Below are 16,962 nucleotides of genomic sequence, written 5' to 3'. Positions count from 1 at the left end.
GGAAGAGCCCTATATAGCAGGCACCACGCACCACTGTGCTCCGGCTGGGTTTGGAAGTGAACAATACAAATAGCACAAGTTAGAGCCCAGTGATCAGCTCCCTAAAAGGAGGCATATGCCTTACTCATGACTGAACTCCTGCAGCATATAAAGGGTGCTCCTAACTGTTTGTAAAATAAAATAGTGGTAAAAGTCATTACAAATGATTGTTTAGTGTGTCCTTTAAAAAGACAAAGATGGGCTGGCTGGTTAGGTCTTTTGGTAGCAGTGTGGTATTATAACACCAAGGTCAAGAGTTTGGGTCCCCATACAGCCTGCCACCAGAAAAAAAAAAAAGGAAAGACAGAGAAGCGTGTAATATATATTAGGAAGGTTTCTATTCAGTATGTTCAGTAAAATGTACTGGTGCTTAAAAAATCTTCTGTTGCCCCATTACTGGAAAATCTACTTATGAAGGACCCATGATAACCAAAATTGGTATTGCTATACTCTTATCTTTTCATAACTGGTCCTCATGTATATAATTTCTCTCAGAAATCTGAATTATTGGCCAGAAAATACACTCTCCTCTCCATAAGCACCTATTACAGACACTTACTCACTTATGCACTATAATTCCCTAGGGAGATAGTTCAAAGGCTCAAAAGAAATCAATGAAAGAAGAGATGAAACAATACAGGCGGTGAGTGGGACATTTAAGAACAGCAAGAGCCTGGCTTCTCTGGCACTGGCAGTCGTGGTGGTGTTTCCAAACAGGATGTGCTCCCCTCCGCATCCCTCCTTTCATGGAGCTCTTGCACAGAAGATGGGCCACGCTGCTCCACATACCCCCATCAGAACAAGTGCCTCTGCTTTAGCTTCTTCTGTTTGTGGAAGATGAAGGTTCATTTCATCGCCATCAAAGTCGGCATTATAGGGTGTACAAACACACTCATTAAATCTGAAGGTCCGGTGGGGCTTGACCCTGGCCTGTGGAACACAAAACAAAACAGAAAAAGGACTTAGGCACATATCCAAAAGCTTTTCTGTTTCAAAACATTAAAAGGTGGCTTTCTAGAAAACCAAACATTTTAGATTAAGAAAGTAAATTTCCGGGCTGGCCTGTGGCTCACTCGGGAGAGTGCGGTGCTGATAACACCAAGGCCCCAGGTTCGGATCCCATATAGGGATGGCCGGTTCGCTCACTGGCTGAGGTATATCATTTCTAGGGAAATCATTTAAGAAGCTTTATCAGATCCAACCAAAGCAGTGGATCATGAGGAAATCCCAACATAGGAGCCACTGCGAAGGGGCTCCTGCTGGTCAAGGATATCACTTTTTGAGTATCAAAAAGATTAATAGCAGAAGTTGACTAGAACACACTGACAAAATAAAAACTCACGAGTTTATAATGACACTGAAAAAAAGGGAAAGCCAAAACAAACAAACAACCCAAACCATCTAGTTGGAAGTAACCGACTGCCAACTTCTTACCCCCAAAACTGACAATAAAGGAAAAAGAATTAGCCATTTATGCTGCCTTTCCATCATGAACTGTACTTCTGGGTAAGCAAATAGCCCTAATTAGGAAAAATTTTTCATTATAAGAATTCTGGGTCATAAATATGAAAGAGGTGACAGACTAGAAATTGGGGCTCCATTGTGCAGCTTCAATGAGATAATGTAGGCAACCATCATACATGGACGAACCATTAGAAAAAGGTTGATGAGGAACCTTACAAGGGAGGCATCAAACTGAAGCGCTTGAATCCCCAACCTTCTCAGCACAACCAAAAGTGGGGTAGCCAGACAACACATACCTCCTGAAAGATGAGGGTACTTCAAAAATTCATGGAAAGATCTGCATTATCTTTTTTTGGGGGGTGGGGGGTGGCTAGCCAGTATGGGGATCTGATCGTATTATCTGTTAATTTTCTTTTCTACGAACTTTTTGAAGTACCCTCATAAGGCAAGAGGAAATAACTAGCACCAGCTATGACTGATTCTCGCTAGTTGAACCTCAATCTGGTCACACTTTCAGAGCTTAATTTCTGGCTTACAGGAATCAGAGAAAGAACGAAGAAACAATGCCACACATATACAGACAAATTGAGAACATAGGACATTCGTCGGGGCAAATGATCTGGCTTCTTCAACAACGATGCTGAAATTTAAAAAAGGAGGGGGGACTGCTCTAGATCAACAGACTTAAGACCGTATCAACTAAATGTAAAGTGCATACTTTGCATTCTGATTCAAACTAGCTGCAAAAAGACTCTTGAGATAATCAGGGAAATCTGAATATGGATGGGGCACTAGCGAATACCAAGAAATGACTATTAATTGCATTAGGTGTGATTACGGCACTGTGCTTATGTAAGTTTTTCTTATAGATGTAAACTGATTACATATGGAAAAAGACATGGCATGTGGGGTCACTGAAGAAAGAAGGGAAAGATAAACAGGTGTGTCCAAATCTTGAAAATTACTGCATACAGAGAGTAGAAATATGTGAGTTCATTATACCATTCTTCCTACTTTTGTGTATATTTGAAAATTTTTAAACAAAATAAAATCTCTATTTTAAAATGCCCCCAAGGCAAGCAAAAGTTTCCAGAAAGGAAATGCTTTTGTTAACCCTCTAAATTCCCATAGTCATAAGCCCATGATAATAAACTGCTTCTTTGTTATTTGTACTGTTAAGTGAAGAGACTGACATAATGTGTTCATCCAAAAATTGAATCTAGAAAAATACTATCACAAGAGCCTGCTTAAACAGTTTGCTCAGATTTAACAGGATTGCGCATAGAATTTATGAATATTTAACAAAATAAAGTTGCATCTCATTTCCATTTTAAATCTCCAGAAAAAAGAACTGCTGTTGTTGCAAAACCAAATCACCAAAAAATATGGTTTAATGTCTTAGTTGGAAGACTACTGCAAAGAAAAATCTCTTACACATTTTTAGTTCCTTAGTTAATACGCAAAGTTAAATCAAAAGTCAATTTCCTGCCATATCTATTTTACATAAGTTTTTGCGCACAACACATATATATGTATATTTGTTTGCAAGTGAAATCATGCTAGTCACTTTCACACTAATTTTCAATTAGATACTCTCTGTTTTATTGTTGTGTATGAATATTACATTTATAAATATTAAAAAAACTGAAGAGAATCTTGACATTTTTAAAGTTTCACTGAAACAAAAATGTGAGAGAAGAGGGAGATCAAAGGTTATGAAAACTTGAGATTACAGGCAATTTTAACTTTAGGAGTCCAGAATTTAGCACTGAACACTCACAGCAAAGTTCCACGACAGAAAAAGTGGCTATCTCATACTGACCAGATGAGCCATAATGCTCAGCTTGTGCAGCGAGGGCTGCCGATTGAACAGCACCACATCCCCATCTATGAGGTGTCTCTCGACAATGTCGCCATACTTGAGCTCCTGAGCCATCTTTTCCCGATTTCCGTATTTCAAAAACCTGAACACACAACAATAAACGTGACCTGTGAGAACAAAGATCCCTCACCAAGTTTCTCCCTCTTCAGATCAGGACTCGATCTCTAAAATGATCACATTTCATCAAATCTAAGATACCTCCATATCATTAATGTATTACCAAAAAAAAAGCTGCCTACTAAACTATGACAAATTGATTGTAAGATATATCCTAATTTAAAAATGCTAAGACATGAAAAAAGTGTGTCTTAGAATCACAGAAATATGAGGGTACTTCAAAAAAATTCATATGAAATAGAATTAAAAGATAATATGAATCATCCTATGGACTTTTTGAAGTACCCTCGTACAGTAATAAATCACCTTCTCCCACAGGGCCCCGTGGATAAAATCCTTTCATGAGATAAGAAGGCACTGGTGGTCAGTTCATCTTGCTGGGAAAGCCAGAGTTGGTGAAATGAGTACCACTGGTTATGAGCAGACTGAGGAAAGCCCTGAGAGCTCAGGTGACACAGAAAATAATCCACGTTTGCATCCCAAGGTATTTTGCCCACATGGATCTGATAATGTTATAGGCCAGGAGCAAATGAGCAGTTCATGTACACTGAGTAACTAAGAAGAACAAATGACATATCTCTGCAATTTAAAAAGATATTTCCCATAAGCCAAAATGTCACAGAAATTGTACTCTGGACTGCATTCTGTGGCTGAGCATGGAGACAGTGAACTTTGCATGAGAAGGTAGCTAAATCTGACTAAATTGGAAATGTGTTACCTCTTCATCTGGGTATGTCTCTGCTGAATGAAATTAGCTCCTGGGTGAACTTCAGGGCCATTTTGAACCAGCTTTCTCAAAAAACTGATGTTTGCTTTGTTCACCTGCAGGACAGTAAAAAACACAATAAGATCCTCTCAGGTTTCTATAGTTAGCAAACTACTGAATTGTGTCTTTATCTTTGCTTTCCTTATGTAGATTCTAGGAGAAAAAGAGATACCCCTGGGCAGCCTGCTGCCCATGGTCTTGAGTGTAATGAGTACAATGGATTGGCAAATAGGAGCATGGGTTTCAGTCTCCACTTTGTCACTCACTTGCTGGGTGACATGGCCAAGTCCCTTCCTGGCCTTTGGTTTCCCTTTCTGTAAAATGAGTGAGCTGGATTGATCTGTAGGGAGAGACCTTCTAGCACATTCTATGATCCCAGAAACAGGTGGCAAATCCATCTGCAATTATTTATAAGGGGCTTCTAAGGTTTAACAGTTATGACACCAGCACCAAAGGCCCTAGTCTGCCTTGGCCAAGCTCTGTAACCTCTTGGACAACTGCCTCATGGAACACCACTTCACAGAAAGAACCTCATGGATCACTAGTAACTTAACTGAGGACACTCTATACGAGCTTTACCAGAAATATCTATAATCTGGGCTGATTGTGAATATCAAAGGTAAAGCCAATCAATATCCTCTTGTTATCAGGCCCTGCAGTATCTAGACCTCAATTAAAAAAAAAAAAGGACTGTATATACCATTTCCAAGTGTGAACTGGTGCAGCCTTTCTCGGTATTCAGCAATATGCCTTAAAATGTTCAAAGTCTTTGACTCAGTGACTCCAAGGTGTTAAAAATAATCACCCATATTAAGAAAATTAACCAGGGGACGTGTTCACCATTTAGTTACTTCAAAATATGAGGTATGAACCAACATAAAAAGGTGTCTAAGGGCTGGCCTGTGGCTCACTCGGGAGAGTGCGGTGCTGATAACACCAAGGCCACGGGTTCGGATCCCATATATGGATGGCCGGTTTGCTCACTGGGTGAGCGTGGTGCTGACAACACCAAGTCAAGGGTTAAGATCCCCTTACCAGTCATCTTTAAAAAAAAAAAAAAAAAGGTGTCTAAGATGTTATTTATTGGGGGAAAAAGTTAAGGAATATATGTATAATGTATTTACACATAAAGCCAGACACAGTTGTGTCTGCATATACTGTAGACATTACCAGTATATAGGGTTATATATGTACCAAACAAACTGGAAAGATACATATACTCATATAAACCAAACTGTGGGTTGGGTGAGTTACTGGGGACTTTCCACTGCCAGCTGTTTGGAGTCTGAAAATATAACATAAAAGCCTGGATTTAAAATAAAATAAAGAATTGAACGGTTTTGAACGGGCTTACCTTCTCAGGAAAAGTTAGAATTTTGGCCACGTGAACTGGTACAGCTACCTCATCAATCCGGAGGTTGGGGTCGGGTGAGATGACTGTTCTACCAGAAAAATCGACTCTCTTTCCTGAGAGATTGCCTCTAAATCGACCTAAATAAATAAAAATATACCATAGGTCCGCATGGCACACTGTGTGCTCTTTGGGGGTAATGATGAGCACAGACTGAGGAAAGCCTGTGATGTCCAAGTAGATAAGCTAAAAATACACTCCACAAAAAGGTACCAAAGGCAGTGGGCGATTTTCTGCACATTTGGTCAGAAACCTACCCTGTTTTCCCTTTAGGCGCTGGACAAAGCCTCTGGTCCACTTCTTGGGTGCCATGTTGAGGGGGATGCCCGACAGCTCGCTGTTAATGTACAGGGCACACTGAAGCTGCAGGAAATCCCAGTCCTCCATGATCATCTGGGTCTTGGCTCCTGAGATCCGATGCTAAAATGAGCAGAACATGAGTAGGAACAAACCTAGTCAATTTGATTTTTCTTGCACTTCCTTGACTAGAAGTTTTTGGATGGATATACTAGAAAACTTACAAGCTAATGGGAAGCACCGACCTTTTTAATAACGTCATTTAGGAAAATGATTTCTGTCAATTTCATTGTCAGATCATCTTCGTTGGTGCCAGACTTCAAATCGCTCACGACAGAGGGTCTAATACACAAAGGGGGCACCAAAAGTCGAGTGAGAATCAAATCAGAAGGCTTTCCAGCTTCTGGGTTCATCAGAAGTAGAGGAACGTCTTCAGCTGGGATTCGTTTAAATAAGTTCAGAACTATTAAGGGATTCAAGTTTTCCTACGGAAAGGAGGAAAGGAAGGAATGGAGAGAGCATGTAAGTTTTCTCCAGGCTGGGCAAGGATATATTTCCCCACACTCCATACCTCACCCACCACTTGACTCAGGATTGAAGGACAACTGAGTGCTATGCTGCAAGAGCCCTGAAGGGGCGCCTTTACTCCAATTACCCACGCCAACAATGCCACTTCTCAAATTATTCCAAAGGGTATAATTCAGAAACGAACACAAAGATTCAGCAACAAGGATGCTCACAAAAGGTGTTCTTAACAGTGAAAAGTTGGAAACGGCCTAATGGGTTATTGGCAAGATAAAATCACAGTATACATGGAAAACTATGAGGCCATTAAAAATAAAAAAGATATCAGAGAAATGTAGCTATTGACATAAAAAGTGTTCATAAAATATTAGTAAATAAAATAAGAATGTGTATGTAAGGTCTCGTTTCAGGGGAAAAGTACATCTCTGCAGAGAGGAGAAAATGGAAATGCTCACTGAGAGGTTAACAGAGCTGTCTTTAGGTGAGCAGAATTACAATCTTTTTGCTCCTTTTTTTAATACTTAAATTTCCTTTAATGATCCTATATTGCCTTTGTAGTAACTTCATTTAATGAAAGTGCCGTGCTGTTAACAAGTTACTCATAATACAGTAATGATGTAAATTATCAGAGAGATCCAAGGATCAAAGAAAAGAACGGTCAGCTCGTGTTTTATTGCCTGCTTATGAAGTTTTCCGGGGATCTAAGATAACTGAGAGTGTGTGTTACAAGCAGACTTTGCTATGCATAACTTCACGAGAAGGGGAACAAAGTTAGAAAAGAAACGTTTGAGTAGTTACTGCTTTCAGGACAGTGCAGCGAGAGAAAGTTACTGTGGTCCTGCTCCAGAGGATATCACAGTGTAGGTGGGGAGAAGGAAGGAGGTCTTCTATCCAGGCCCTTGCCCAGAGCAGAATTCCCTTCCTTAGCTTCCCTGTCTTCCAGCCATGGGCACCTCACTACCACCTGAGGCAGACAGATAGGAAATCTGAAAGTGTATTCACAGAACTGGAGGCATGGGACAAAGGCCAGACCTCACCTAGTGTACCACAGTCATTACTACACAATAGATTAAGAATATCATGGAACTGAAGGTCATCCAGAAGGGCACAGTGATTGGCAAAAGTCTGGAAACCATTTCTTAGCAAGAGCACTTACTCAAGAGTGATATAAAAACTGCCTCCCAAGAGGCACAAGGTGGGTTGCTGGTGACTTCTGCTATGCACCAGGAAGCAGAGACCAGGGACGATGCAGACTGCACAGGAGAAGGGCTCAGTCTTCCTTGAGGAAGAATAGCCTAATGAGAACTCTAGTAATGTAGTGTGGGCTGCCTTGGGTGGTGGTGAGATGACATGGCTGGTAAGGTGCCAGCCAGCACAGCCTGTCACTCTGTCTGCAGGGACATCGTGAAGGCATTTCTACCCAGTAGGGGAGACGGGACTAATGACCTGTATGGAAGGATTCTCATCTGCAGGTCCACCAACCCTTGGATTTGTGTCAAACATGGGTGTGAGTACATAGTTGTCTTCTGAGGATAGGGTCCATAACTTCTGTCCAATCTCCGAAGGGGGTCTGTGACCCAGAGAAGGTCAAGAACCACTGCTCTGGGATGTCTCTCAACTCGGTCATGCATGTTGCCCCTAAAAGCATGGGTGCCACGTTCCTGAATATTAAGTGGGCAGGGGAAGATGTCAGGACATGGCCGATCCTGAGATTCATCACAGCAGTGGGGCAACATGCCCACGTGTCTGCGTGCTGCCCCTCCCCACAAAGGTGCATGTACTCAATGGTGCTGCAACCCTTATGTGAGTAAGGGGCCCACTCTGAGGGAGGCTGCCTGGAACTAGGCAAATGGTGAATTCATGTTTTACCCCCCACCCTACGTGGTGTAAGACCCAGGACTAGTTAATGACCACAGAGGACTGGCCAATGCTCCAAGCACCAGGACAGGCATCAAACAAAAATGAATCTTGTCACAGACCAAGCTTAGCAGAAGAAACAAGAAATATACAAGATGGATCACAAGTGATATCAAGTGTCATGTGTGGCACAGACAATGTATACGTGGCTTGGGGAAGGGGGAGAGTGTCCAGGTAGCTGAGGAGGCTGCATGAGACCAGCTAAGCAATGGGGGGAGGCTTCAATAAACTGAAGGAGAATGTGAGTACCAGCACCCAAGCAGAGTGGTGGGATGGACCTCATCTCCTTCTAGGATGATTATGATGGGGGACGGGGCAGTGACAAGGACAACTGCAGCTGGGTACCGTGCTCTAGCACTCACTATGTGCAGGCACTATGCTAAGCGCTTGGTTTGGAACTCATCTCTTAATCCTCACAGCAGCCCTAAAGCAGAACCCCTCATAATCCCCGTTTCCTGGATGAGGAAACTGAAGTCCAGGTGGGGTCACAGGCTGTCTGGTCACAGTGCTAGCAAGTGGCAGTGCTGGGCTCCCCCAGTTTCCAAGAGCACCACCCTTTCTCCAGTGCCCCTGTGATCACCTCTGATCCCTCCCTTCTCATGCCCATCTCCACAGGGGCTGCTCATCAATTCCGTCCATTCTTACTGCATGCAATTTTCTTGTACTTCATAATCCATGTGAGAAACAGTATTCCTCACAGTTTATGCCCTATACAGCTATAATTTTAAAGTCTTTTATAAGAGAAATGTAACATATCTTTTTTTTTTTTTAAAGATGATCCGTAAGGGGATCCGAACCCATGGCCTTGGTGTTATCAGCACCACACTCTCCCGAGTGAGCCATGGGCCGGCCGAGAAATGTAACATATAACCTGTACAATTAAATATTTGTTAATGTTAAAAAAAAAACTAAGGTAAAAATAAAAACAAGTGGAGTTATAAGGCCAGTCCCCATGCAGCTCTGTGCCAGATAAACCCTCACGGTCACAGTCACACGAAGCATTCCTGGAGAGCTACCATCTCACCTGTGCCCTTCCCAGCAGGGGCTCTACTTCCTTGTTATGCTCGATGGCTGTTTCAAAAGACTGGAGGAAATTTGATACAATAGGGTCCACCACTTTTTTGTTGGTCTTGTATTTCTCATGAATTATCTTCAGTAATCCACACTTCTTTACAGTACCTAAAAGAGTTAATTTATTTACCAAAAATAAAAAAATTAGGTTCTTAGGCTGGCCAGAGGCTGTAGTCTGGTTAACAAAGTTACTGAAATTGCTATAGCGATGAAAGATGAGAGGTGCATCTCCTAATAGTGCATCGGCTGCTATGCTCTTGAGCCTAATTTACAAGGAAAAAAGCTGATGCAAACACTGCATAAAACTAGTAACAACTAATAACTGAACAGAAGAGAGTGGATGTAAAGGGCTATCACTAGCATTTTGGGCATTCCACCCACCATTAAAAGCGCCACAGTGATGGCAAATGGTTTTCTTTCGGCACTTATCAGAGATTTTCTTTTTCAGTCCTCGCTTCTGAAGGTAGGTCAGGCCAGGCCTCTTGAGATAATCCAGAAACTGCTTCTTTTCCTCCTGGGACAGCATGATGTGGCAGCATGTTTTGCAGATCATCTTTTAAAAATTAAGCAAAATAGATAAAAGGAAAAGAGAGGATGGAAAATTCTCCTTTGTAAAATGCCACCCTCTTGTCTAAGCCACTGAACTGAGCGATCACATGCACAGAACCTACACAGACATGCACCAAGAGGCAGTGTGTGCTGATCAGAATGTCAGCAGTACTCACAGCTGGTGGCAGGAGATTTCTGTTAACTTTTATTTTTTTCTTTGTGCTGTTCTGCACTGGTTGAATTATTGCTATTGTTCTTATTTTTAACAACATATAGCTACCGCCTTCCCAAGGAAAATAAAGAATCCTTGACTAATTTAATATAGATCAAGATGAAAATATTATGTATTTAGTATAAAAATTTCTCCTTGATGTATTCCTCACCACTCATAATCCCTAAGCTCCCTCTGATGTCCCTGACCAGTCACTGCAGAACTTAAGCCTTAGAAATCAGCACCTGGGTGCTTACCTGTAAGATTCCTATGACTGCTCTGAAGTAACCCACGTGAAAACATGGCAACTCCAGGTCGATGTACCCGTAGTGGCCTAGACAGTCAGCCAAGTTTTTCCCACAGGTTTCACAAGGTCGGTCCTTCTCACTTGTACCCTTTGGAGAAAAGCATACCCGACAATCAACAGAGACCCCTGGATAGGAAAGGGGGACCAGTCCTCACACCCAGCAAGGTGACTCAGCATCAGAATCAACTGGAAAGCTACGGTGTATTCACACTCGGCTGCTGAAGGCTGGAGGGCCTGATTACTCAGTCTGAGATGTGCAGGGGCAGAAGGGAAATAGAAAGAAGCCCTCGCTCCTTCAATCTGGTAGGCCACCAGATTTCTCAGCAAGTTGAGACACAGGAAGTGGAAAGGGGCAAGGCCTTACCATCCTGTGGTCAAGCACCCCATACAGCAAAGGGGCATGGCTGTTGTCCTGGCTGTACAGGTTCTTACTCACAACCTGGATGTGCGCCTGCTGGCGCATCTCCTCAGGTGACTTCATTCCAAAACAGATGTGGCTTCTGGAATGGAAAGAAACAGGAGCAGTTACATCAAAACCTGTTGCCAAAAACAGTGATTACATATGTGGCCCACCATAACCCACCTACCCTTCCAACTTTCTGTACAAGCTCTTCTCCGCCAGCGTTACATATATTCAAACCTCTCCCATTTTTCCTTCACAAACTTCCTTTCATCCTAATGGAATCCAGTTTCTACTCTCACCATTAAATGAACGGTGCTCACCAATGTCACCAAAATGACCTGCTTGCTGCTAATTGAATAAGAATGTTCTCTTTTTATTTCTCTGCTCCAATGGCAGTCCACCCCCTTTTGCCCCCACCCAGTCTTGAAGTCCTTCCTTCTCTAGGCTTTGGTAACACCATACACCCTCTGAGTTTTCTTCCTGTCTCTGGCTGCGCCTCTTTTAGTCTCTTTTGACTACTCTTCTTCTACTGCCATTCCTTAAATATTGGGGCTCTGCCCTACCTAGAGTTACAACCCTTGTCCTGTTTTCTTTTTTTGTATGCATTCCTCCTGAGTGATTATCTCACTTGCATAACATTAACATCTGTCTAATCTCTACTTCTACTCAATTGGACACCTGTAAAGATACCTCCTTCTACACAGCTCCACTTGGATATCTCAAAGGCACTTTACACTCGACATATCTAAAATAGACCCCAATACTTTCTCTCCCATATCTGTCCCTTCATTCATTCTTCCAATAAATTGGGTGTTTACTATGTGCCTGGCACCATCCTAGGGTCTGAGGATACAGATCAGATAAGACAGACAAGGTCCCTGCCAACATGGAGCTCACAGTTCAGGGTGGAAAAGACAGACAATAAACAAATAGATACATAAAAATGAATAGATGCAGAGAATTAAAATGATGTGAAGTGGTATAGAGAGTCTGAGGAAGCTATGTTGCATGGTCAGAAAGTCTCCCTGCAAAACTGACATTTATGATGAATTCTTTATATAAGGGAGCCAGCCATAAGACAATCAGGAGGACGAGCTTTGGAAGTAGAGAGAATGCCTAGGGTAAGGGTCCTAGGGCTAGCACAAGCTTGGTATTTTCAAGGAACCAAACGAAACCAGTATATGGGAGCATAGAAAGCTAATGGTACACGTCATCTAGGGCTTGTGTACTATGGTAGGGAATTTAAATGTTAATGCAATGGAAAGCTGCTGGGGGATTTTAAGCTCAAAGCGACATAGATCTAATTTGCATTTTAACAGAATACATGGGCTGCTTTGTGAGAATGTTATATCTGAATGAGGGCAGGTGCTGGGGTGGGTGTGAAGTGCCAGTGTGGATATGGAGAGACCAGCTGAGAGGATGCCACATTCATCCAGCTCAGATACCTGTTCCAGTGAATGGCAACCATCCACACAGCTGCCCAAATGAGAAATTCTGTATGTCAATCCCATTTCTCCCTTATCTTCATCCCTACCAATCCTTACAATTTTACTCCCTAAGCCTCTCTGAAATCCATTTTTCCCCAGTGACACTACACTAGTGCAAGCCATCATCATCCCCTGTCTGGATCCCTGCAATGGCCTATGAGGTCTCCCTACCTCTAATCCTTTCCCCTGTGAATCAAAAGAGATCTTTCAGAAGGAAAACTATTATCAAGACACTCCCGGGCTGGCCCATGGCTCACTTGGGAGAGTGGGGTGTTGATAACACCAAGGCCACGGGTTCAGATCCCTATATATGGATGGCCAGTTGGTTCACTTGGGAGAGCGTGGTGCTGACAACACCAAGTCAAAGGTTAAGATCCCCTTAACGGTCATTAAAAAAAAAAAAAAAAAAAAAAACTCCCTGTTTAAAGTCGTTCAAAGGTTCCTCACTGCCTGCAAAACGACTCCTTAACATAGTTCCAGGCCTCCTGCTTCCTTCTCATCACGCACTCTCTCTCCCTCTAGTATGCCCCTTGAAGTAAGATGTTCGGTCTGGTTTGGTCTGTCTTCTTCTGCCTGAACCCATCAGGTGCTCTCAGAACCCATTATGCCTACCACTGCCGCGGCGCTTGTCATACCCAACATTGACTTGTCCACCTTCTCCAACTAGACTAGGCAGCAAAAGTCTTATACATGTAATATCTCTAGTGCCCAACACCGGGCCTAGCACACAGTACCCTCCCCAGTGTCTGCTGCAAGAACGACGGATTCATTTTTCTACTGAGAACTCTAAGAAATGGCCACGTCCTAATAAATAAGCTCCGAAGGAGAACGCCAGGACTAGCAGCTTCATTTTTGAGTCTGTCATCCATCTGCCCGTCCTACGGCTTTCTAGCTGGCAACCCCGTCCTTTTGGTCAAGAAACACTGCCTCGTGTCTGGCGCTGAGGCAAAACCCTGACTAGACACAGTCCCCGCCCCAGGTTGCTCTCCTTGCTGCAGCTGGGGAAAGAGTTGCTGAAAGAAAGGTCATCGGATGACTTCGGGAGAACTCGAGCTTCGGCCCCGCGTGCCCGCTCCGGGAAAAGAAAAGACACTCATGGCCCCCAGGGCACACAATTAGGGTTTATGTTATTAAAAACTTGATTCTGCTAAATTTTATTTTCAAATATATTATTATTAAATAAAAAGTTATATATTAAATAATTTATTATATATTAAATAAAAAGTCTTGTTATTCCAGAGAATGTACCTGGGCTGTTGCAGACACAAGGTCTCTGCTTCATGTGAGAAGAAGAGTTTTGTTTTCACAAACCCCACTTGTACCAGAGATGTTTCTGAGTTGGTTCTTTTAAAGAAAATAATTCTAAAGAGAGTCAATTATAATCTGAGCTGATGATGCTGGCGGGCCTGTGCAGCGCTTCATGCATGCAAGGCATTCTCCCAAGCATTTTGTTCTTCACAGCAATCCTTTAAGGTAGGTGCTATGATTATCCCCATTTTACAGATGAGGAAATCGAGGCACAGAGTGATCAAGAGCCTAATCCTGGGTTGCACAATGAAGAAGTGGCACTATGGGGATTGGAATCAGGCTTTCAGGATGGAGTCTGTACCTCTAACCACTCCACCATCCTACCCTGGAAGTGGGGTGCCAGAAGGGGTGATCTCAGCACTGTGTCCAGATGGCCTCCACACCGTGCACCTGAACAACTGGTGCACTGTCCTGCCTTCCCCTCTGCTCTTCGAGCAGGCCCCACTCATTCCGTCTGCCTGGAGCACTCTGCCCCAGACCTGCCCTGTGGGCTCCTTCTTGTCAGTTAAGCTTCAGGTTAAAATCCCCGTTGTAGGGGACTTGACCAGCTGACATCATATTAAAGTAGCCCAGCATTCAACCCCTAGCCCAAGGTTGGGACCAGAGTCAATGCTTTATGAATATTTTGTTCAATGAATGCACAGCAAGGGGTAGGAACATGGAACAGGCTTCTGTATTCTGAAAGCCAGAGGTAAGATAAGAGATTGTCTCAGGCTGTTCAGGCTATAACAGAATACCATAGATTGGGTGGCTTAAACAGCAGACATTTATTGATTACAGTTTTGGAGGCTAGTCTAAGATCAGGGTGCTGGCATGGTTGGATTCTGGTGAGGACTTTCTTCCTGGCTTGTAGATGACCACCTTCTCACTGGGTCTTCACATGGGGGGGGGAAGAGAGAGAGAGAGCGAGAGAGAAAGAGAGAGAGAGAGAGAGAGAGAGAGAGAGAACCAGCTCTCAGGTGTTTCTTCTTATAAGGGCACTCATCCCATCATGACGCCTTCACCCTCATGAGCTTGTCACCTCCCAAAGCCCCCACCTCTAAATTCCATCACATTGGGGGTTAGGGCGTTAACACATGAATTTTTGGGGGGGGACAAAAACATTCAGACCATTTCATTCCTGTTCGTGTCCCAAACTCCAGGTCTTCTCTGGAGAGCCCCTCCCCCTCCCCACTACTTTCCCTCCATTTCTCAGGTGTGCACTTTTCCTTGCTCGCCTGGTGACTGTAGACCTATCACAGCGGCAGGTCCTCTCTCCCTGTCTCGGCCTCTTCAGTGTACAAGCACCATGGCACATTGCTGTCACTGTGCGTGATGCTGTGCTCTATCTGAAATTCACTCCCAAGGTTTGGGCCCCTCCGTCCATTCCACAAACATGTTCTATGTCCAGACCCTAGGCTTGTCCCAGCTCCAGTGGCTCACTGATGGGGCCTTCGGTGCAGCTCAGATGAGGAGGTTCAGGGCTGTGGAGGCTTCAAAGGAGCAGGTTTCCTCTTTGGTCAAGAGACACACTTGAGGGTCACAGTAGAAATGATGCTGTCACTCATCACAAGGGCTGTTAGAATTCTTGTGGACATGGACTGTGGCTGATTCCAGCTAACATCCATTATAAGTCATGGTCCTTTTTAGATCCCTCTCAGAGGATTGCAGTTGCATTTTGGAATTTTCTCTTGCTTTGTGAACTGGTCTGATTCACAAAATTAAGTAGGACCGAATTTCAGCATGATTTTTTATAGGGTGTGTAAATACTTACCTTGTTTTTTACACTTTCCCCTAAGTCTGTCACCAGAGGGCACTGTTGTGACACAATCCATATTGGGGGTGGGGGGAATATTTTTTTCCTCTGCTTTACTCCAAAAGAAGACATAGGAAATATTTTTAACTTAATGCATGTTTGGGAAATTTCCCCAGAGGAGTCTCAGTGGGAGGCAGAGCTCAGCTGAAAGATGTCTTATCCCCATCTCCCCTGACTTGGACTCACAGTTTAGACTTGGCCAAACAGGTATTCCCACTGAGGGTTTTGATGCCCACATGCAGGGATGGGAAGCCTTCTTTAGGGTGGGGAGAGGTGGACAGCATCTCTCTGGCCCCAAGGAGAGGCAATGTCCACTCTTTGGCCCTGGTGGCAGTGAAGCCCTGGGACCCAATTGGTTCTGTGGCCTGATTTTGGTTGTGATTCTGCCAGTTCATCCTCCTTTTGTTCTTGTGCGTTTTCTGAGCCCGGTTTGCTCCTTCTGATAAACTCATTCTCAGCTTGCACCGGCCAGAATCCCCGTTCCATTCTTGCACCAATGAACTGAGGCTGATACAGGGGTAGCACCCACGTGGGTGACGGCCAAGCACGAAATTGGAGAAATGAATTTTCAAAGGGATAGACGAAGAAGTTAAAAAGTGTTCATTTGGGGGTTCAGTGTCTCTGATGCTCTCTTGGCTTTGATGCTTTTCCTCTTTTCCTTTCGGATTGCTTCTTCCTTCTCCCTCACGGCTGTGACAGTCAGAGGACCTGCCCCTGCCCCTTTAGCAGCTAAAAAGAAAGCAGGATGGGACCCATAGAGGGAGCCAGGCTCCCTTATGAGAAGCAGGTCTGCCTCCAGGCTTTTGTCCAGGTTAGACAGGAAAAAAATCCTACGGGCCACATGGGGTCTGGCCTAGGTCAGCAGGACAGGGCTTTGAATTAGTCAGAGCCCTTTTATTTCTAAGCAAGAAAGACTAAGAATAATACAAACAAGGGAAAGGAGGAACGTTATTGGTTCGTGTAACTAAAAAGACCAGGTCAAAGAATCACCGTCCACCGCACACCCCACCTGCTCAGCCCTCCTGGGAAGAGGACGCTTTCCTGGGAAGATTCTGATTGGCTCAGCTGGAGTCACGTGCCCATTCCTGGACCAATCGCTGCATCCGGTGATGCGCTCTGGTGAGACCGAGGCTCTGTGTCTATTTGTGTGAATGAGTCTGGACGCTGGGGTGGGGGTGGGGGGGTCAGCTCCACCCGAGCAGCATGAAACCCTCCGCACAGGACAGACACTGAGAAGAGACGCGGACAGACAGCAAAGACAGGCACCTGCTCCTGGTGCAAACGACAGCCGGACAAGGGAAGATTGCCTTCGTATGTTCCCTGCGAGGGGGCCCCTGGATGGGGGTCCCCGGTCCTCTCTTTCCTGTAAAGAACACGCCTTTTCACAGTGTGACACCTTCCAGCCTACGGTGG

General features: G+C 44.0%; 1 protein-coding gene across 1 annotated transcript in view; it reads right to left on the bottom strand.

Moving 5' to 3' along the window:
• The window catches only part of POLR3A (polymerase (RNA) III (DNA directed) polypeptide A, 155kDa), a 39,571-nt gene extending 26,625 nt beyond the window's left edge, over positions 1–12,946 (bottom strand). The window contains exons 1-11 of the mRNA XM_008568313.1: positions 12,894–12,946; positions 10,921–11,056; positions 10,507–10,644; positions 9,871–10,042; positions 9,443–9,597; positions 6,222–6,461; positions 5,937–6,099; positions 5,623–5,759; positions 4,221–4,324; positions 3,326–3,467; positions 829–969 (exon numbers count right to left, since the gene is read on the bottom strand). Of these exons, the coding sequence (XP_008566535.1) occupies positions 829–969; positions 3,326–3,467; positions 4,221–4,324; positions 5,623–5,759; positions 5,937–6,099; positions 6,222–6,461; positions 9,443–9,597; positions 9,871–10,042; positions 10,507–10,644; positions 10,921–11,056; positions 12,894–12,946 (1,581 nt within the window). The remainder of the gene's footprint in view (positions 1–828; positions 970–3,325; positions 3,468–4,220; positions 4,325–5,622; positions 5,760–5,936; positions 6,100–6,221; positions 6,462–9,442; positions 9,598–9,870; positions 10,043–10,506; positions 10,645–10,920; positions 11,057–12,893) is intronic.
• Positions 12,947–16,962: the final 4,016 nt, after the last annotated feature.

The sequence above is a fragment of the Galeopterus variegatus genome, unplaced genomic scaffold (genome assembly GCF_000696425.1).
Source record: "Galeopterus variegatus unplaced genomic scaffold, G_variegatus-3.0.2 Scaffold397, whole genome shotgun sequence".
In the NCBI taxonomy this organism is placed as follows: Eukaryota; Metazoa; Chordata; class Mammalia; order Dermoptera; family Cynocephalidae; genus Galeopterus; species Galeopterus variegatus.
Note: the sequence above shows the minus strand (reverse complement) of the source record. Positions and strands in the feature narration are given on the sequence as shown.